The 21,516-nt window shown below is 40.9% G+C and overlaps 1 protein-coding gene across 1 annotated transcript in view; it reads left to right on the forward strand.

Moving 5' to 3' along the window:
- The window catches only part of PLCH1 (phospholipase C eta 1), a 287,303-nt gene that overhangs the window by 223,777 nt on the left and 42,010 nt on the right, over nt 1–21,516 (forward strand). The window contains exons 10-11 of the mRNA XM_062212704.1: nt 3,013–3,184; nt 12,598–12,705. Of these exons, the coding sequence (XP_062068688.1) occupies nt 3,013–3,184; nt 12,598–12,705 (280 nt within the window). The remainder of the gene's footprint in view (nt 1–3,012; nt 3,185–12,597; nt 12,706–21,516) is intronic.

Raw genomic sequence — 21,516 nt, forward strand, 5'->3', positions numbered from 1 at the left:
TTCTTCCATCGCAGCAGAACTTTAAGATTCTGCCTAATTATTCTGACTTTTGACTATTCCAGTGAGCCCCACTCTTTTGCAACTCCCTACCTCATGTGTGAAGTTCTCTTTGCCTGCAACCTTTTTTCCCATCATTCCACCTGCCACTTTTTGCATTATGTACAAGACTATTTAAGCATTGTCCCGCTAGCAAACTTACTGATGCCATCAGCTGATTTAAATTTTCTTTTTCTCTATATTTAACATCCTGAGCATATTTCTGTCATATAGCACCCTCTTAACAATTGTTGGTTACTTGCCTTCTTTGAAATATGTAATCCTGTGAACTGATTGAAAATAGCAGGCTATATTATGCATTTCTTATTCATTCTTTGTGGCCTAGCTGTTCCCTGTAATATTCTAGACATTTGTGAAAGAATTTTTGAATTAAAGAAACAAATAAAAATTGTAGTTGCATAAAATTAAATTTTAAGAAGTTAGTAGACTTTAAAATTTTAATACTTGGTCTCATTAATTAATAATGAGGCTAAAATGTTGTTCTAATAAGAGACACTTGCTGCATGGCAGGTTTAGTTTATGATGTTTTCTGTGTGGGGGAATTGTGAATACTGAATTCTGATTAGTTTTTATAACCCTGATTTAAATTAAGACAGTTAATAAGCTTGTTTAGTACATTTTAAAAGTTTGATCATTTTCTTTCTTAGACTTGGGTTTCAACTTCATGCCGTGCTTTCTCTACTTTGGTGAATTGATGGTTTGGGCCACATAATTGTTTTGTTGTAGGGAGCTGTCTTCTGCATTGTAGGATGATTGGTGTCATTCTGGGCTCTTTCAAGAGGTGTAGCCCATATTATGGAACCTGTTGTTATGAAAGCCTGGAAAAAGAATTTTTTCTTCAACATACATGTATTAGGCAATTCAAGTATTGGTTTTTTATTGTTTTATGGGAAGAATCCATTGTCTGTTATTTTTGAAGATATTTTGAAGAAAATTAGGAAAAACTTGACATTCTTACCAAATGCCAGTAACATTCTCTGTGACCACCAAAAATATCTTCAGACATTGAGAAATATCCATAGGGGGTACAAAATTATTCTTTTCTTTTTTGAGAAGCGCATCTTTACACTGAACATTATGACACTAGCAAGCTTTTTTTTTTCATTTGACAGGTAGAGTTATAGACAGTGAGAGAGAGAGACAGAGAGAAAGGTCTTCCTTCCGTGGGTTCACTCCCCAAATGGCTGTTATGGCCAGCGCTGCACCGAGCTGAAGCCAGGAACCAGGTGCTTCTTCCTGGTCTCCCATGCAGGTGCAGGGGCCCAAGCACTTGGGCCATCCTCCACTGCTCTCCTGGGTCACAGCAGAGAGCTGGACTGGAAGAAGAGCACCCGGGACTAGAACCCGGTGCCCATATGGGATGCTGGCACTGCAGGCAGAGGATTAACCAAGTGAGCCACGGTGCCGGCCCCACTAGCAAGCTTTTAATAAACAGATTGATAATTTGCAAGTTTGTGGTTAAAAATCCCCAATGTAATTGCAAGACACCTCAGGGTGGTAGTTTATTGTTGTTTTCTCTCCTCTAATACTCTTAGGTAAAACTCATGTTAGGAAAGAAACAACACACAGATTGTGGTGAGATAAGCAAACTGACTCCAATTACAAAAGTCATCTCTGATATTACCTCCAGCAGTAGGCCTTACTAATGAGCACAGAAGGTAGTTTCAAGAGGTGTAGCCCATATTATGGGACCTGTTTTTTTTTTTGACAGGAAGAGTGGACAGTAAGAGAGAGAGACAGAGAGAAAGGTCTTCCTTTTGCCGTTGGTTCACCCTCCAATGGCCGCCGCGGTTGGCGCGCTGCGGCCAGCGTGCCGTGCTGATCCGATGGCAGGAGCCAGGTGCTTCTCCTGGTCTCCCATGGGGTGCAGGACCCAAGCACTTGGGCCATCCTCCACTGCACTCCCTGGCCACAGCAGAGAGCTGGCCTGGAAGAGGGGCAACCGGGACAGAATCCGGTGCCCCGACCGGGACTAGAACCCTGTGTGCTGGCGCCGCAAGGCGGAGGATTAGCCTAGTGAGCCGCGGCGCCGGCCGGAATCTGTTCTTGTTATGAAAGCCTGGAAAAAGAATTTTTTCTTCCACATACATGTATTAGGCAATTCAGGTATTGGTTTTTATTGTTTTATGGGAAGAATCCATTGTCTGTTATTTCTGAAGATATATGATAGAAAATTAGGAAAAATTAATCAAATATGAATTTGAGAGAATGTCTTACTCTAAAGAAAAATCCAAGTTGACAGAGGAATAAAGTCACACGGTTGTCCCTGGTTTCCTATGTGCCTTGTCCACCAACTTGTCAGGCTGTCTTGGGGTAGTCACTTCATTGAGTCTCACATTCTCTGTACACAAACCTAAGATCTGGTGTGGAGTGAATGCTTGGCCTTTTTAAAAAATTGACAACTAACATATATTTCTATAAGGAAGTGATTTTGAAATGCCAGACACAGGGCAGTATATAATGCATAATTCTACCTTGCTATTTTCTTCTCACTGGTATTTGAGCTGTGAGCTGATTATATATATTTAGAGTAAATAACTACAGATAATGATATTTGTGGTTCTTAGATGTTTCTAGTCTTTAGACGAAATAAGACAAAATTATGTGAGTTTGCTGTCTTTAGGTTTCTCAGCTCTTTACAATTTTTCTCTTCCTTTTTAATTTTAAAAAATACATAATGTACCTACTAATTATTTTTCCTCTTGCAAAATATTAAACTAAATCATCCACATGGATTGATATTTTGTTCAGTCATTATGCTTACCAAAGTAAATTTGCTCAGAGGAATTTTTTAATGCATCTCTAATCTTTCTCATTTTGAATCATTTTAATCATTGCCACTATTGCAAATACTGTCACTAGGATTGTAAGTGCACAATGAATATGGAATTCTTTTGTGAATTCCTGTGAGCTGCCAGTACCTGAAGCCTCCGGAATGTGTTTCTGTTTTCCCAGGTTCCCGGTTATATTGTCTATTGAGAATCACTGCAGTATTCAGCAGCAAAGGAAGATTGCTCAGTACCTGAAAGGAATATTCCGAGACAAACTGGACCTGTCATCTGTAGACACAGGAGAGTGCAAGCAACTCCCAAGCCCTCAGAGTTTGAAAGGCAAAATCTTGGTGAAGGTAATTTTCTCAAGGAATGAATTGGAAGGCATTAATTATCAACTAAGCCTGCCCTCCGTTAAAGACTAAAGATTGGCTTAAAAAGAGATTAATAATTAGAATCTTCATGAAGGATTTTCTAGATCTGCCTATCCACCTTATACAATATATTATATTTATGCTCTCTAAGGAGGCTGCTTCCTATCTGAACAAATATTCTGGCTTTTGTTTTGTTGATGCAAGAATGTCAGTACTGTAAGCTAACTGTTTAATATGTTAGTTAGAACAGTTCATGCTGCCAGAGGAATGAGTATATAGCTGTGTGAGGTGCAGGTGAGGAGGAGGCTCTTTGTGTCCATTTTTGATAGCATTTTTTTCAGATTTCTTTTCTCCTATTTCAAGCTCCAATAACTGTCAAAAAAAAAAAAATAAGTCGTCATGGTTGATCAGTCTTGGTTATGTGAGTAAGAAGAGTTTGCTTCAGAGAGGAACAGAGGCACAGACATAGTGCCCCACAGGACTCCTGTACCTGCAAAGGAGCAGGAAGTGGACAGAATAGCGTTTCATAAACAGGTCCTCTGAATGCATATTATCAATGCAAAGAAGAGCCAAAAAATAGCTCCTTGAGTTTTCAGATCACTGGCTTTCTGATTTTAATTAATTCCAGTCAGTCTATGTGTTTGGTCCAAAACCACCTTGCATGTTTGGTTTGTTTTGAAATTAAGGACCTAAAGAAGAGCAATAGAGTATTAATATTCAAACTGGGTACTGTGGTTTGAATAAGGTTTTAAGGTTTGTCCCCCTGAGCTGATGCATGACTTTAATCTTCAAAGTCATATGTTATGGTATTTGGTGGGGTAGAAACTTAATCCAGCTATAGTGCTTGGATGTGGGCCTTTGGAAAGTAATAAAACCACTAGGATAGAGCACTCATGACTGCACCCTGGTGACTTTATAAGGAGAGCAAGGGAGGCCACACAGACACAGAAGTAAATTCTTCTGCCATGATATGAGGCAGTAAGGGGAGGCTCTTTCAAGGACCTGTGCCATGCAGTTTGGACTTCCATTCTCCAAGACTGTGAGTTTGGTAAACTCTTCTTTATAAAGTAACTTGCCTCAGGCATCTCATTATAGTAATCAAATATAGACTAACACACTGGTTTGTATTTTATTTAAAGGGGATGTATATAATTAACCATGTATCATATTGGAGAGAGTAGGAAAGTCAAAGAAATGATGTCATTTCTCATTTCAATGCAAGCTTTAATGGTGGGCAGCATGTGGTAAAAAATGTAAAATATTCTTGTTTAGAATTTGTCAAAGCCTGTTTTTGTATCATTTGAGTATAATGGATTCTGAGTCCATCTAAAAGGTGTTGTCAGCTTCAAGTAATACAAGAGGTAACATTAAGGCCAATTTACCTAAGTCACTCTAAATGCAAACTCTAATGGTAAAGCTGAGTTCCTGGTTAGACAACGAAATGCCACCATTGTAGTCCTGTAAATGTTTCCTATTTTCTAAATATTCTTTAGCCAGCAGTCAGTAGATTCAATACAGAATACGTTCATTTGAATAGAATCTTTCGCTTTTGGATGGTGGAACTTAAAGTGGGTACCTGATATGAATTGAGTCCCTTCTGCAAAACTGAGTTTGGGTCATTTGATACAGAATGTCCCAGGGCCTATGAGCACCAGTGTGAGTCAGAGACAGTGGGTCTGAGGCACTCACTGAAAAGGGTGCAGTAGTGTAGACTGAAAGATTGTCTGGTTCTGTGAAAAATTCATTATACAACTCTCAAGAAGATGGTGGAAAATGAAATTAAAATTATGACTGTATTTTAGTTCAAGGACACTTGAAATCATGTGTATTTTTTATAATATGTATATTCCATGTTTATGAAGAAAATTTGCACCAAAAGAAACTCATACTTTTAATTGCATTTTTCTAAGAAGGTTTTCAAGTACCGTAATATATAAAACTCCCCAAAACTAAAAAGTGGCTTATAAACAAAAATAATAAAAAACTGAAATGTTGCCCAGACTTATTAAAAGCAACTCTTATTGCATGATCCAAGGTTTCTACTTTTATAGATGTGAAGCACAGAGCAATTGCCATTCTTCTGGAGCCAGGCAGGCAGATAACTTGAAGCTGAGTGTTAGCCATACTTCCTTTTTTTTTTTTTTTTTTTAATTTATTTGACAGATAGAGTTATAGACAGTGAGAGAGAGACAGAGAGAAAGGTCTTCCTTTCGTTGGTTCACCCCCCAAATGGCCACCACAGCTGGCGCTGCACCGATCCGAAGCCAGGAGCCAGGGGCTTCTTCCTGGTCTCCCATATGGGTGCAGGGGCCCATGCACCTGGGCCATTCTCCACTGCCCTCCCGGGGCACATAAGAGTTGGACTAGAAGAGGAGCAACCAGGACTAGAACCCGGTGCCCATATGGGATGCTGGCGCCGCAGGTGGAGGATTAACTAAGTGAGCCACAGCACCAATCCCAGCCATACTTCCTTATACCATGTTTGAATTAATCTAATTCTAGAGTATAAATCAGGAAGAGACCACCTCCCACCCCTGCAATACCTGTTTCACTGTGTCACTTCTTGTTTATATCTACACTGTACTGTTGTTAAAAACCACAAAGATAAGATTTGCTGTTGTATTGCTTTTCTTACTATTTTCTATGCAAAGTGCTTTTGAGATCCAGGAATGGATAAAGCTGGTTGAGAATATGGCCGTCATGATGCAGGGTCTTTTAATAGAATCTTAAAAGGACTGAAAATGAGGGAGTTTCTTGCTTTCTCTTTTTATTCCCTCACCTTTGCACGTTGCCTGAAGGGGAATGAAAGCTTAGTGCTGCTACCCTGCCTCCTCACCACCCCCTGACATCATGGTGGCATTTCCCTTTCTGTCCTAAAGTATTGTGTAAGTCAGCTTTTCCTCACTGTGACGAAATGCCTGCTGCAGACTACAGATAAATAAAAAAGCTTTCTTTAGCTCACAGTGCAGGAGATTCAAATGCCTGGTGACTGGTGAGGGCCCAATGGCAGATGGTCAGTTGTTGTTGGCAGTTTTGGGAGCCTGCATTAAGGCAAGTTGTGAAATAATCTTTTTTTTTTAAATTTTTTTTTGAAGATTTGTTTATTTGAAAGGCAGAGAGAAAGAGAGAGAGAGAGAGAGAGAGAGAGAGAGAGAGAGAGAGAGAAGTCTTTCTTTCATCTTCTGGTTACTCCCCAAATGGCTGAAATGGCTGGAGCTGGGCTAGTCCGAAGCCAGGGGTCAGGAGCTTCCACATGGGTGCAGGGGCTAGAGTTCTTGGGCCATCCTCCACTTCCCTCCCAGCCACATTAGCAGGAAGCTGGATCAGAAGTGGAGCATCCAGGAATCAAACCAGTACCCATATGGGGTGCTGACACCACACGTGTTGGCTTTACCTGCTATACCACAACACCAGCCCCAAGTAGTCACATCTTAAGCCAAGAAGGAGAGAGAGGTGGTGGTAGAGATGGTGGCTTGCTCTTTGTGCAACAAACCTTGCTGGAGAACTGCTGGGCCACAAGAAAATTACTGATTCAAACCATAACAAGTTACAACCATTTGTATCACTTAAGGATTATCATTTCTTACTTGATGATGTTATTGTTCATGTTTGTTAGCTCTGTTCTGGACATTTGAAAACATTGCTGGTTTTGATTCTACTTCCAAAGAAGGGGGGTGGTTGTTTGACCTAGCAATTAATATACGAGCTTAAGATGTCCTGTCCCAAGTGGGATGCCTCGGATGAATGCCTGGCTCTGACTGCTGACTCTAGTTTCCTGCTAACACAGACCCTGGGAGGCAGCAAATGATGACTCAAGCAGTTAGTCCCCTGCCATACATGTGTAAGACCTCAACTGAGTTCATTGGTTTTGTTGTGGCATTTAGGGAGTGAGAGGACAATGGATGGGATCGCTGTCTGTGTATTTGTCTCTCCTTGTGTCTTTCAAATAGTTAAATAAGATTTTTAAGAAAAGAGGGAATTGCTTTTCCCTACATTGTGCGTGTCTTGTGTACAGGACCATCTTGGTGTCTGCCATTGTGTTCAAAAAACAGTTGACTGAATCAATAGCTAGGGATGAATAAATAAAAGAGGTTCATTTCTTGACTTCTCTCCATATCTGGCTATGTTTGGTCTCCACTTAATTGGATACCTGATGTTTGGTGGTGGCTTACTATCTTATTACTCTACAAATGGCCTCCAAAATAAAGGACAGTGAGTTCATTTTCTAGGAGTTTTCCATATCAGTAAGACCTAAAACAGTAGGTAGCAATAAATGCCTTAATTCTGAGATACCTTGGCATTAATGACATGCAAATTAGATCCAATCCAACCTTTAAACAAATAAATTACTTTTTTTAACTTTTATTTAATGAATATAAATTTCCGAAGCACATCTTATGGATTACAATGGCTTTTTCCCCCCATAACTTCCCTCCCACCCGCAACCCTCCCCTCTCCCACTCCCTCTTGTTAGCAGAAACACACACAAAGACAGATGCAGGCAGAAGAGAGCGCCCATCTACTTGCTCAGTCTCCAAATTCCTGCAACAACTGGACTGTCCTTGGTTGGAGACTTGAACCAATCCAGGTCTCCCATGTAGGCGGTGGGAGCACAATTACTTGAGCCATCACCACCACCTTCCAGGGTCTGCACCAGCAGAAAGCTGGAGTCAGAAGTGGAACTGGGTATTGAACCTGGGATGCAGGCATCTAATTGGGCATGTTAATTAGTAGGCTAAATGTCTGCTTCAGAGCCCACCTTTTCAATCATGTAAGTGGGGTAAGTCTTCAGAGTAGTGATTAAGACACTGCTTATGATGCCCATATCCCATTTAGAAGTGCCTGTGTTCAAGTCTCAGCTGCTCTGCTTCCAGTCTAGCTTTCTACCAGTGTGTACCCTGAGAAGCAACAGGTGATGGCTCAAATACTTGGGTCCATGCCACATATGTGGGAGACCTAGATTTGAGTTCCTGGATCCTGGTTTCAGCTTGACCAAACCCCACTGTTGCAGGCATTTGGGAAGTAAACCAGTGTATAGATGCTATCTGTCTGCTTGTCTGCCTTTTTCAAATAAAATGAAAAAACAATCTTATAAATGCTTCTCTATAAGTAGAAGAAAATATTCAAGAACCTAAATTGCATTGGATTATTACTACAGATTTTGTTTCACTACCTACATTATTTTATCTGCTTTAAAGCCATCATTGTAGTAAAGATCCAAAGTCAAGAGCTTTGAGTATTTAAGAAGATGCAAGGTGGCAGAAGCTGTGCAGTGGATTAAGTTACCCGTTGAGACTCTGCATTCCATATTGGAGTGTGGGTCCAGTCCCCACTACTCTGCTTCTCGTCCAGCTTCCTGCTAATGCACTTGTGAAGGAAGTAGATATTGCCTCAAATACTTGGGTCCTTGACACTCGTGTGGGAGGCCTGGATGGTGTTCCAGGCTCCTGGCTTCGCCCTGGTTGTTGCAGGCATTTGGGGAGTAAATCAGCAGATGGAAGATGCCCCCCCCCCCTTTGCCCCAAGTCACTTTGCCTTTCAAACAAGCAAATTAATACATCTTTTTTAAAAGTACAGGAAAAAGTAGCTCCTGGCTTTGACTTGGCCCAGCCCTGGCTGTTGTAGCCATCTGGGGAGTGAACCAATGGATAAAAGACCTCTTTCTCTCTTTCTCTCTCCATTTCTGTAACTCTGCCTTTCAAGTAAATAAAATAAATCTTTTTTAAAAAAAGTGCAGGAAAGTTGATAGGGAGATTTCTCTGAAATCTGGATTAAGCTTGTGGTCCTCTAGTGGGAAGAGATTCATAAGCGGGAGATGTAGAATGCTAAAGGGGTAATAACTGTATGAGGTGCAGGAGCCCTCAAAGTCATTGGAGCTCGACTTTAGAGATCAGCATGCATAGTAGGCTCGGATAACATTTCAAAATTTTTCGTCGTGTTGGGCTGTCAAGCACATGAACATCCTTCTGTGTTTAAGGAATTCTCCATCCCTTTGTTTTGTTTCGTTTTAAAGATTTATTTATTTGAAAGCCAGAACTACAGAGAGAGGGAGAGACAGAGACAGAGCAGAGATTTTAATCTGCTGGTTCACTGCCCAGATGGTCACAAAAGCCAGGGCTGGATCAGGTGGAAGCAAGGAGCAGGAGGTTCATCCAGTCTCCCATATGAGTGGCAGGAGCCCACTTGGGCAATGTTCTGCTTCTTTCCCCAGGCCATTAGCAGGGAGCTAGATCAGAAGTGAAGCAGCCAAGACATGAAGTGGTGCTCATATGAGTTACTGGTATCACAGGCAGCAGCTTTAGCTGCTATGCCACAACACCAGCCCTCAATCCATCCCTATATTTTAAGGAATACCCCATGGTAGCCAAAATGTTATACATTTGTTTTTATGGCCCTTCTTAGAGCTAGGGGGTAGGCATCCTATCAAGAAGCCATTGAAGCAGAAACTAGGAAAGGAGACCCAAGCTGAACCCATCCTTGAGCAGGGTGGAAGAAATGTTTAGGGCCCAAGGGCAGCATTTCTGGCAGTAGTTTCTGATGTCCATTGTGTGGAAGATAGAGTTGAAAGCCATGAGCTCTGGGCTTGGTTGTTTTGGCAATTGTATTTTCACTGAATTAGTTCTAACCCATGATTTTGGTTGGTGATTGCATTAGGAATCTTTGGTGCATTATAAATGACTCCCAAACTTAGTGGCCTTAAACAGCAAACACTGATTTTCTCATAGTGTCTGTCGGTCGGGAGCCTGGGTGTGGATTCACTGGGTCCTCTGCTCAGTGTCTCTCACATTGGTGGAATTTAGGTGTCAGTCAGGTCTTCTTTCAGTTCCATGCCATGTGGGTCTCTCCATTGCCTGGCTGGAGAGAGTGAGAGAAGAGAGAGCATGTGTGAGAGAGAATATATGAATATACTGAGAAAGTAGAGAGTAGGGAGGCAAGGAAGAAAGAAGGCACAGCCTTTCCTTGGCCTTGTCTCTGCCATCTCTGATAACTTTTGCTGGATTCTATTCATTAGAAGTGGGCCACGGGGTCCAGTCCACTCAAGGGGAAGGAATTAGAAAAAGACTTGACTACCAGGTGGTAGGAGACACTGAGTGCTATTTTAGAGTTTGCCCACCCCAGTGGCCTTGGCTGCTTAGCCTCAGAGCCTGGTTCTGTTTCACTCTCTACCCTCAAGGAGATTCCAGGAAAAATTGAACATCCTATTGTTATTCCTTTCTGCTTCCTGACGCTGATAGCTGCCCTAGAGGCCCTTACCAGGCCCCTGGTCCTCGCCCTCTGCTGCTCTTATTTATACTTTAATTTCTCCTGAGTACAAATTAGGGAAATGTAGGAAAGGAGAAATCAACTGTTACCCAGAGACAGTTACTAATTACTACAGTTGATCATATTTTCTCCTGGACTTTTGCTTGTGTTTTTATATATCACTGAGATCATGTTGTGTATATAATTCTATAGCTTGAATGTCTTACCATTTCATTGTAAGAGTTTTCTTTTGTCAAAAAGTCCTTGGTTTCAAACATGTGTTGGTGAGCCAAGAGAGGTCTAAGGGGAGGCATTATGGCACAGCTGGTGAAGCTTCACCTGGAATGCCCACATCCCATTTTGGAATGCCAGTTTGAGTCTTGGCCCCTCTGCTTCTGATCCAGCTCCCTGCTAATTCACTCTGGGAGGCAGAGGATGATGGCTTCAATGCTTGGGCTCCTGTCACCCATGTGGGAAACCCAGATGGAGTTCCAGGCTCCTAGCTTCAGGCTTGTGCAGACCCGGCTTTTGTAGGCATTTGGAAGTGAACCAGAGATTCAAAGATCTCTCTCTGTCTCCCTGGCCTCCCTCTACCCTTCAAGTAGCTGAAAATAAATAAACATTTGAAACATATGCTGATCATCTCTTTCAAAAGGAGTTTGGTTTGTTCCTGAGGGCAGAGAGTGGTTTCTGGATTCTCTGCGCAAGAAAGACTTTCTAAATGCCAACCAAGTGTTTAGGGCAATTTTAACCTGCTAAGGAGAACAAGCTGCTCTTAGGAGCCTTATCTTGTTGGGTGTTGTCTTAGTCTCTTTGAGCTGCTATAACAAAATGGTTTAGATGAGTAACTTGTAAACAAAAATGTCTTGCTCGGAGTCCTGGAGGCAGGAAGTCTGAGCTCAAGGTGCTGGCAGAGTTGGTGACTGGTGAGGGCCTGTTCTCATGGACCGCACCTGCTGTGTGTCTTCACGTGGTGGAAGGGGCAGGGGAGCTCAGTGGAGCCCTTGTGATGCCATAATTTCCCATTTCTTAATATAATCAAGTCCAGTGTTAGGTTCCAACAAAGGAATTTTGGGGGTACCAATATTCAGACCTTGGCTTGTTGTGATGAAGTAGATATTCTTGAAAAGAAGCCTTGTCTGATGTTTTAAAAATTGTGTTCCTAATTAACTGTATTTCATTGAAAGTAGTAAGACTACCTTTTTTTTCCATAGTCCCTTTCTCTCAAAATTTATTTATTAAAAATAAGAGTTTTGTTTATTTTATTTTTTATTTATTTTAAAATCAGAGAGGGAGGGAGAGAGAGAGATATATATATCTTCTGTCTGCTCGTTCACTCCCCAAATGGCTGCAAGGGACCAGGCTGTGCCAGCAGAAACCAGGAACCAGGAATTTCTTCTGGGTCTCCTACATGGGTGCAGGGGCCCAAGTACCTGGGCCATCTGTCTCTGCTTTCCTAGGCACATTAGCAGGGAGCTGGATTGGAAGTGGAGCAGCTGGATCTTGAACCAGCACCCATATAGGATGCTGCCATCGCAGGCTTCAGCTTTACCTGCTATACCACAATGCTGGTCTCTTCTTTCTCTCTTATTTTGCCCCTAATTTGTCCTCTGGTTGATCTGAGGAACTGATTAGCCAAGGGATAATCCATTTTATTTTCATTTTTTAAAAAATAGTTTTTAATTGTGATAAAATAAGCATAACAAAAAAAATCTATCTACCATTGTAACAGTTTTAAAGTATATAGTTCAGTAATATTAAATTCATTCACATTATTGTACAACCAATTTCTAAAACTCTTTTTTTCATCCTGCAAAACTCGACACTCACTCAACAAGTCCTTATTTCTGCCTACCCCAGCTCCTGGCTAGCATCGTTCTACTTTCTGTCTCTATGAATTTGATTATTTTATATTTCTCATATATGGAACCATAAAATACTTATCTTTCTGCGTCTGTCTGGTATTTACTTACTGTAATGTCTTCAGGGTTCATCTGTGTTATCAGAATTTCAGAAGACTGAGTAATAGTCCCTTGTGTGTATATACAATGTTTTGTTTATTCATCCATCAGTGGACATGTGGGTTACTTCCAATTTTTGCTTGTTATAAATTGATTTTCACTCTTAAATGGGCATGTTTTGTTCCATTTCAGGGCAAGAAGTTGCCGTATCACCTTGGTGATGATGCAGAGGAAGGGGAAGTCTCTGATGAGGACAGTGCAGATGAAATCGAAGACGAGTGCAAGTTCAAACTACATTATGTAAGTGAGAAACTTGGCCATATTTTTCACCCTCAATTTGCTGCCATAACAAAAGTGGGGTTCCAAATTGCTCACAGGTTGGAGTCCTCACAATGTTTGCTCTCACGTGGAAATGATAATTACTGCAAATTACTTTGTGTGCGGCACATAGCCACTCAGTTTGTTGAGTGAAATGTAGCAGGAATCCTGGACAAAGATGCAGGAACACCAAGGTTCGCAACAGGAAAACAGCTTTTATTCTTGCTGGCAGGTCCACAGGAGAGTTTGGTCTCCAAATTCCAGGCCCTGAACAAAGCAGGGCATTGTCTTATATACCCTAGCACAAACAACTCTAAGTTTTCTAATACATAATCAGTTATACAACTTTTGGTTGGATATCTTAGAGCTATAGCACTGCTTATAGAACCATCACATAAAGTCATACCTGTGTGCATATGAATGGCTGCATTTGACCTAGCTGCACTGTGGTATTTCTCAGAAAGCCCCTGCTACCCTACCGTTTCTGCCTTTAGCTTTTTTGTTTGTTTATTTTCTTCCTCGAGGAGAGGGGGTCCTACCATCCTGTGCCTTAGATTTGGAAGGAATGTTAGTGATTAATCCATCTGAACCCACCTCCCTCTCCAGAGAAAAGTTCTCTCCTGTTTCAGTTTGGTGAGAAATCAAATTGTGGTTGGGAATGTCATTTTATTTGCTGAAGTCAGCTAACTTTAGCATTGCCTCCCTGGTTTCAACTAACAGCCCTTCCGTGCTACCTGTCAAGGCTGGCTCGTGGAACTCCAGACGTACTTGGGCCTGCTTCTCTAGAATGCCCATCCCTCCCTATGGAAATGTGCCTTGGACCAGAGGTTTCTAAACCTCTCCAGGCATCACACTTTGGCTGAATCTTTAATAAGCATAAATACAGTGGCATAGATAGTTTGTCATGTGCTTGGAGCTTCAGACTCCTCTCCTAGATCAAGGAGCTGCCTTTTAAGAAAAGCTCCATTTTGCCAGATGAATCCAAGGAAATGCAAACCTAAAAAGTTTAAAGGGATGTGTCCCTGCTTCTGTAACTCACACAGTTGCCAAAATCGTATGGCGCCCAAGAGAAGCACACACGATCAATTGTTTGGTGCAGGGTTAGAACTTCATTTCTGCAATGGTGGTAGTCCTCTGAACATCAGGGTTATTAGTCTGCCCTCTGAAAGGGAAAACAAAAACAGAGACATTTTGTGCATTCTTCCTGTTCACCTCAGTGCCCTGGGTTCAGTGAGTCCACCGCTGACAGTCGGCTGTCTCAGAGAACACTAAGGGTGAGGCTGCAGAGGTAGCTGGCATCATTTTCAAAGGGGACAAGAGCTTAGTGCTAACTGAAGTCTCAGTAGCCACTTGTTTCTTGGTTTTAATGCATTTTAAAGGGGGTAAAGTGGAGAAGATTGAGCTTGAAGTGAAAAGGAGCCTTTGCTACCTGCCTTAGTCTTTTGCCTTTTGGTACTTTATATTAGCTCAATTAAATACCACTAATAGGCTACAGAAAATTAATCTAAACAGATTTACAGAGCTGAAAATAGTTAAGTATTTGAAATAGTTTCTCTTGTCCCTTTAGATGTAAGCATTTGCTCTTTTTGTGGTTAATTGCTTATGACTTTGAATACTTTAGATTTATTGTATAAACCAGATTTTTACCTCTGGTTTTCATCATTTTTTTACTTGTATCTCAGATCTCTTGGGTGCCATCTTCAGAGATACCATCTCGTTTGAAAGGGGAAACAGAGAGGTTCCACCAAGTTACTTGTGTAGGGAATGCTGTTGTTAGGGCAAATGAGTGGCAGAAATGGAACAACGGTCACATTGTAGTCACTTACACTGCGGGCTGAGTTGTTCCAGGTCTTAAATCCACCCACCTATATTATTTTTCTTGTAATGTCATGAACCTTCTAAATTTCTAAGGTAAATATCCATAACTATAAGCTTTCATTGAGAGTGAGCTACAGTGTTTTAGAAACAAATCATTAATTTCACCTGTGCGATGTCCAGCTGGGTTCCTGTCCTCTTCAGAGTCTGTTAGTTGATTTACATGATCCTATTCAAGTAGAACGATTAGAACACCATTCCTTAGACGTAAACGTGATCTTTCATTTACATTCTTTGACTTGAAAGCAGACAGCACCTTAACTGTAACGGCTTATAGATGCCTTTTTTTATACTTCGGGAGAGCAAATAAAGAAGCCATTGTTCTAGTGGAAAAATAGAAAGTTTTTACTCTACCTTTCAAACTTCTTACTCTGTTTTTGAGCTCTTCTGAGAAAAAGACAATTCTATGTTTAGAAAATCAAAGTGTTATCTATAATCAGTCAGCTTATAGTCCTATTGTCAGCGGAGAGTGCAAATGCCTTATCTGAGTGGCAAATTTAAATATGCCTGATTGGGAGCAGTCATGTAGTTTAGTGGGGTGCCTGGGTTCAATATCCAGTTCCAGCCTCAGACTCTAGCTTCCTTGTGATGCACACGCTGGGGGAAGAAGTGGTTTTCCTACTGCCCGTGCGGGAGAACCGAATTGTGTTTCCTAGTTTTGGCCTGGCACAGCCCTGTCCAATGCAAGCATTTGGGACGTAAACCATAAGATGGGAGCTCCCTTAGTCACCTAGCTCTTGCGTTTGCTCTCTCCCTCTCAAATAAATAAATGAAAATAAATATGCCTGATCATGCTTCTGCAAAAGGGTATCCTGTGTATAGCTTATGTGAATCAATAATTACCTTAGAGGAAGATCTTAACCACAGTTTTAAGTTAATAGAATGTGGTTGGATCTATATCTGAATTCTTGCAATAAATAAAGATTTTAACTGACAATTCATGGACACTGGAACCCAAATTTTCTTGAGCTATACAAGGTTCATTTGCAGATCCAATAACTTATGAAGCATCTCCTATTGGAGATGTCCTCACTGCTGTTGTAGGAGTTGGGGGGGGGGGTGTCAGTAAATCATACAGGCAGAAATCCTTGGCTTCCTAGAACTTACACATTAATGGAAGAGGAGCACAGACAAGAAAAAATGTGAATAAATGAATAAGTGAAATATATAGTGTTCTAGACACTGATAATTGTTAAAGGAAAAAGACATGTGTTTGTGTGTGTGTGTGTGTGTGTACGTACGTGCACGTGCCCCTTGTGGAGGATCTGTTGAAACTTTAGTTGTATGTCATGGGAAAGGATCATATAGAAGATACATTTAGGGGCCAGCATTGTGGCACAACAGGTTAGGCTGCCACCTGAAACACTAGCATCCCATATGGGCATCTATTAGAGTCTGCTACTCCACTTTCTATGTAGCTCCCTGCAAATGCACCTGGGAAAGCTGCAGAAGATAGCCCAAGTACTTGGGCCCTTGGCTTCCACCTGACCCAGCCCTGACTGTTGCAGCTGTTTGTGGAGTGAACCACCAGATGGAATATCTCTCTTTCTCTCTCCCACCACTCCCCACCCTGTAATTCTGCCTTTGAAATAAATAAATTAATTAAATCTTAAGAAAAAGAACATACAGTTAAGCAAAAACTGAAAGAAATGAAGTTAGCCATGCTGATATCTGGGAAAGAATGTTCCAGGCAGAGGAAACCCCAAGTGCAAAGGTCAGAAGCAGAATCTAGGGCTCAGGGGTTCCTGATGCTGGAAGCTGGGGAGAGGGCAGGGTTCCTCCTAATCTATGGCTGCTTCTAAAGAAGTAAAGTAAAATGTTGAAACCACACAGGAAGCTGTTTGCTTATATAATAAGTGATTTCAATTGTTGAATTTGTAGAACCCTCTAAGCTTCTGCCTTTTATTTTTCTGTGGCTTCAGCCATAGGGAACATCTGGCTTGTGATCTACAAAGCACAAGGCAAAGCCAGTGTGTGTTCAGTGACCCAAGCACCATCCAGCTCAAAGACACAGGGGCAATTTCCTTTCAGCCTCAGTACAGTAATCTAACTGATCTGATTCCGGAGCCAGCTCACCATTATTCATCTTTATGGGATCCTCTGATGCCAGTGTGCCTCATATTTCAACTGTACTGACTCTCTTCCTTTTCTGCTCAGTTACTCAAGGTCTTTTTTCTGCACTCTCTGATTCTGTGTTTAGTCAGCCTCCTAGGCACAAACATCAGCTTGCTTTTTCCTACGTGAAACCTGTCCCATAAACAGTAGGCCTTCCAGGGACTTCTAAATGAGCCCTGAACAGTAGTTACGTAGCAACTGTGTGTTACACACACACCCTGAAACTATTATTCAGTCTGTGTATGTATCTCTCACTAAACACTTTCACCATTTCCCTCTCATCTCACTGCTTTAGGTACAAGTTCATTGTCCTTCCTGAATCATTCATTTTATGCTTTTAGCCACTTTAAGAAGGATTATGAATCTGGTTGCTTTAAAACATATCGGTACTTAGAGAAGCTTCTTTCCAAAACAGAACACCCACAAGCTAGGCACACTGTTACATTCTGGCAGCAAGGCTGGGAATGGAGAGGGTCACTGGGAGATTCCAGTTGTTTCCAGTACCTAATACGACTTGAACAGAAGAATGTGCTGTAACTGAGCTGAGGGAACAGGCTGGGGACAGCATGGAACTAGAATAAATGCACTCCCATAGCTAACAGCAGCTGTTCTTCAGCCCAGACCTCCAGGTATGGGCTTGAAAAGCTATAAGGTATCCCCAAAATCAGTGAATATGTTATTCTTTCTGTCTCCAAACTCCTACCCAAAAGGGAAAATAAAGCATTGGGAGATATTCCAGGCTTTTGTTTATTTTTATTTTATTTGACAGGCAAAGAGACACACACATAAAAGAAAATCAGAGACAAACAAAAAGATCTCCATACACTGGTTCATTCCTTCAATGCTTGTTAATAGCCATGGCTTGGCCAAACTGAAACCAAGAGCCTGGAACTTCAGTGAGGTCTGCCACATGTGTGTCAGGTACCCAACTACTTAGGCCATCACCCAGTGCCTCTCAGGATGCCCACTAGTGGGAAGCTGGAATTGGGAACAGAGCTTTGACTGGAACCTAGGCACTCTAATACGGGTCGTGGGTGTCATAAGTGGCATCTTAACCACTACACTGGATGCCTTCCCTGTTGTGTTTTGTGTGTGTGTGCACATGTGTGTTTTAGAGCGAAGGTCCTCAACTTTAGCTGTACACTGAAATGACAGAGAAGCTTTCAAAAATCCCAGTGCCTGGTTCCAAGTCAGATTTTGTGATGTCATTGGTCTGATAGCTTCGCACGGACTTCAAAAATTTTTTTCATCAAAATAAGTTTATCATTTAATTTGTTTTTTGATGAACTTTCTGGAGTCTCGGCACACATTTGGCTCTGAGCTGTGGTCCTCGACACAGCTGCAGTGACTGGTAGATCTTGGGTTCAGATGTGTGTTTGAGCTTTCTATCAGTGGTACAATTGGCTTCCAAAACTGAAGGATAACAGAGTGAGGAACCCTCAGCCACACATTTTTTTTGGTCTCCATGACTGCTGATTTTCATGGGCTGTAAATCACAGAGAAGAAATAGATCAACAGGCAGAGATATCATGCCTTTGGCAACTCCCAGTGTTTAGAGGATGTGAAGTGAATAATTATAGCTTTTACATTAAGCTTTCATTATTTCACCAGCACCTGTGAGCCCTGGCTTAGTGCTTCTGACCTCATCCTGCTGACAAGTGCGGTGTTCTGGCAGAATGGCCACAGTTCAGCTGCTTACTGTCTCTGACTCCTTGTGAGGTCCTGAGCAAGGGAAGGAAATGGATGCTTATTTGGGGCATTCAGTTCAGCCCTGGCAAAGTGCTTTTACTCTTTCTCTTTTTATCCTCTCAAAAAAAAGCACTTCCTACTGGGCTGTGGGTCACTTGATCTCATGCACTGGTGGTTAGAGACCTGAAGTTCTTTTCTCAGATCTTTTTTTTTTTTTTTTAAATCTTAAGTGAAAACTACTGTTTCCCATACAGAGACTGTCATGATTCATTTCCCAGGTTTCATGACGGGAATATTGGTTGTTTATAATTTTAATGACCTGTGACTCTTTTAAAATTTACTTATGTAAGTGAAGTTGAACATCTTTTCATTTGATTATTATTTATAGCCCTTGCCTATCTTCCTGCTGAACTATGGTCTTTTCTACTGTTTGTTGAACTCTTTATTTTAGTGGAGCATTAAGCCTTTGACGATAATGTAAGTTTAAAATGTTATCTCAAAAATAGAAAGTCTTAGGTTTAAGCTCCACTTCAGCCATTTCAGAGACAGGTGTTTGGACCACTCCTGAGTCTTTCTGCCTCTGTGTCTTTATGAGTAGGACTTGGCTAACATTAGTGCTTTCTTTAAAGGGTGTAAGGGAGCTTAAAAGAAGGGTCGATATGACAGTGCTTTGTGGGCCTTAGCACAATACACAGTCTGTTGCTTCCCTTATGGTTCCCTGTGCCTCTTTATGTTCATGGGGTAACTAGTTCTTATTGATACTGTTGGTCTCTTCATGCACTGCTCACATTGTGCTGTCTTCCTACCCTTTGTCAGATGATCAACTATTTTTTTTTTGTTGGGTCATATTTATTCATATAGCAATTGAGCAAAAAGAATACACAAAATTAATGAATAGAGATCAAAATATAGACATACAGATATTAAATATGTTCTCCTTATATTCTGAAATCCTTAATCATATATGATGTAGGTACTCATTGTTTTAATACACTATGAACACAATTGAATTATGAGTTGACATTATTTACATCTTTGTATATATTATTCTAATTTTCATTTTTCTTTGTGCATGCCATTCAGTCTTCAGTCTCTGTTGTACATACATCTCAAAGCTTTGAGCATGATTTCTGTCATCTTTCCACAACTGGACTATTCCAGGCAATATTTTGTGTGATTTATATAACATGATTGATTGCATCCCAAATGAGTTAGTAATTTCTTTTTTTTTTAACTTTTATTTAATACATATAAATTTCCAAAGTACAACTTTTGGATTATAGCAGCTTTTCCCTCCATAACTTCTCTCCCACCTGCAACCCTCCCATTTCCTGCTCCCTCTCCCATCCCATTCACATCAAAATTCATTTTCAATTATCTTTATATACAGAAGATCAGTTTAGTATATACTAAGTAAAGATTTCAACAGTTTGCACAGAAACACGAAGTATAAAGTACTGTTTTGGTACTAGTTATCGCATTAATTCACATTGAACAACACATTAAGGACAGAGATCTTTTTTTTTTTATAGTGTCCTTTATTTTCTTTCTTTTTTTTAATTAAACTTTTATTTAATGAATATAAATTTCCAAAGTACAGCTTATGGGTTACAATGGCTTCCCCCTCCCAAAACTTCCCTCCCACCCACAACCCTCCCCTTTCCCGCTCCCTCTCCCCTTCCAATCACATCATGATTCATTTTCAATTCTCTTTATATACAGAAGATCAGTTTAGTATATATTAGGTAACAATTTCATCAGTTTGCCCCCATATAGCAACACAAAGTGAAAAAAATACTGTTGGAGTACTAGTTATAGCATTAAATAAGAGTGTACAGCACATTAAAGACAGAGATTCTACATAATAATATTTTTTTAAAAAAATTAATTAATTTTCTATGCCATTTCCAATTTAACACCAGGGTTTTTTTTTTTTTTTTCATTTCCAATTATCTTTATATACAGAAGATCGATTCAGTATATAATTAGTAAAGATCTCATCAGTTTGTACCCACGCAGAAACACAAAGTGTAAAAATACTGTTTCAGTACTAGTTATAGCATCACTGCACATTAGACAACACATTAAGGACAGATCCCACATGGGATGTAAGTACACAGTGACTCCTGTTGCTGACTTAACAATTTGACACTCCTGTTCATGGCATCAGTAATCTCCCTAGGCTCTAGTCATGAGTTGCCAGGGCTATGGAAGCCTTTAGAGTTCGCTGACTTTGATCTTATTCCGATAGGGTCATAGTCAAAGTGGAAGTTCTCTCCTCCCTTCAGAGAAAGGTACCTCCTTCTTTGATGGCCCTGTTCTTTCCACTGGGATCTCACTCGCAGAGATTTTTCATTTAGGTCATTTTTTTTTTTTTTTTGCCAGAGTGTCTTGACTTTTCATGCCTGAAATACTCTCAATGGCTTTTTAGCCAGATCCGAATGCCTTAAGGGCTGATTCTGAGGCCAGAGTGTTGTTTAGGACGTCTGCCATTCTATGAGTCTGCTGTGTATCCCACTTCCCATGTTGGATCTTTCCCTCCCTTTTTGATTCTATCAGTTAGTATTAGCAGACACTAGTCTTGTTTATGTGATCCCTTTGTCTCTTAATCCCATCACTATGATCAATTATGAATTGAAACTGATCACTTTGACTAGTGAGATGGCATTGGTACATGCCACCTTGATGGGATTGAATTGGAATCCCCTGGCATGTTTCTAAAGATGATCAACTCTTATTCACTGTAGTAGGTTGAATTGTGCCCATCAAAAGACAAATCCAAGTCTCAACCCTAGTACCTATAAATGTGACCTTGTCTGGAGACAGTGTCTTTGTAGATGTAATTATGTTCAAGATCCTTGATAAGCCTGGATTAAGCAGCTGGGCCCTATATCCAGTGAGATTGGGTGTGTTTAGTATAGTATGACCACAGATGTTGGTCCTATATCCAATGACAGTTGTCCTCACAAGAAGAGGAGAAGACTCAGAAAGAAGGGGGAGGCATGCAAGAGAAGACCATGAGAAGAACCAGGCAGAGATTAGAGTTTCACTGCCAGAAGCAGCTGCTTGGAACCAGCACCGGTTGGAAGAGGCAGGGAAGGCTCTTCCCTTAGC

Source organism: Lepus europaeus, chromosome 2 (genome assembly GCF_033115175.1).
Source record: "Lepus europaeus isolate LE1 chromosome 2, mLepTim1.pri, whole genome shotgun sequence".
NCBI lineage: Eukaryota > Metazoa > Chordata > Mammalia > Lagomorpha > Leporidae > Lepus > Lepus europaeus.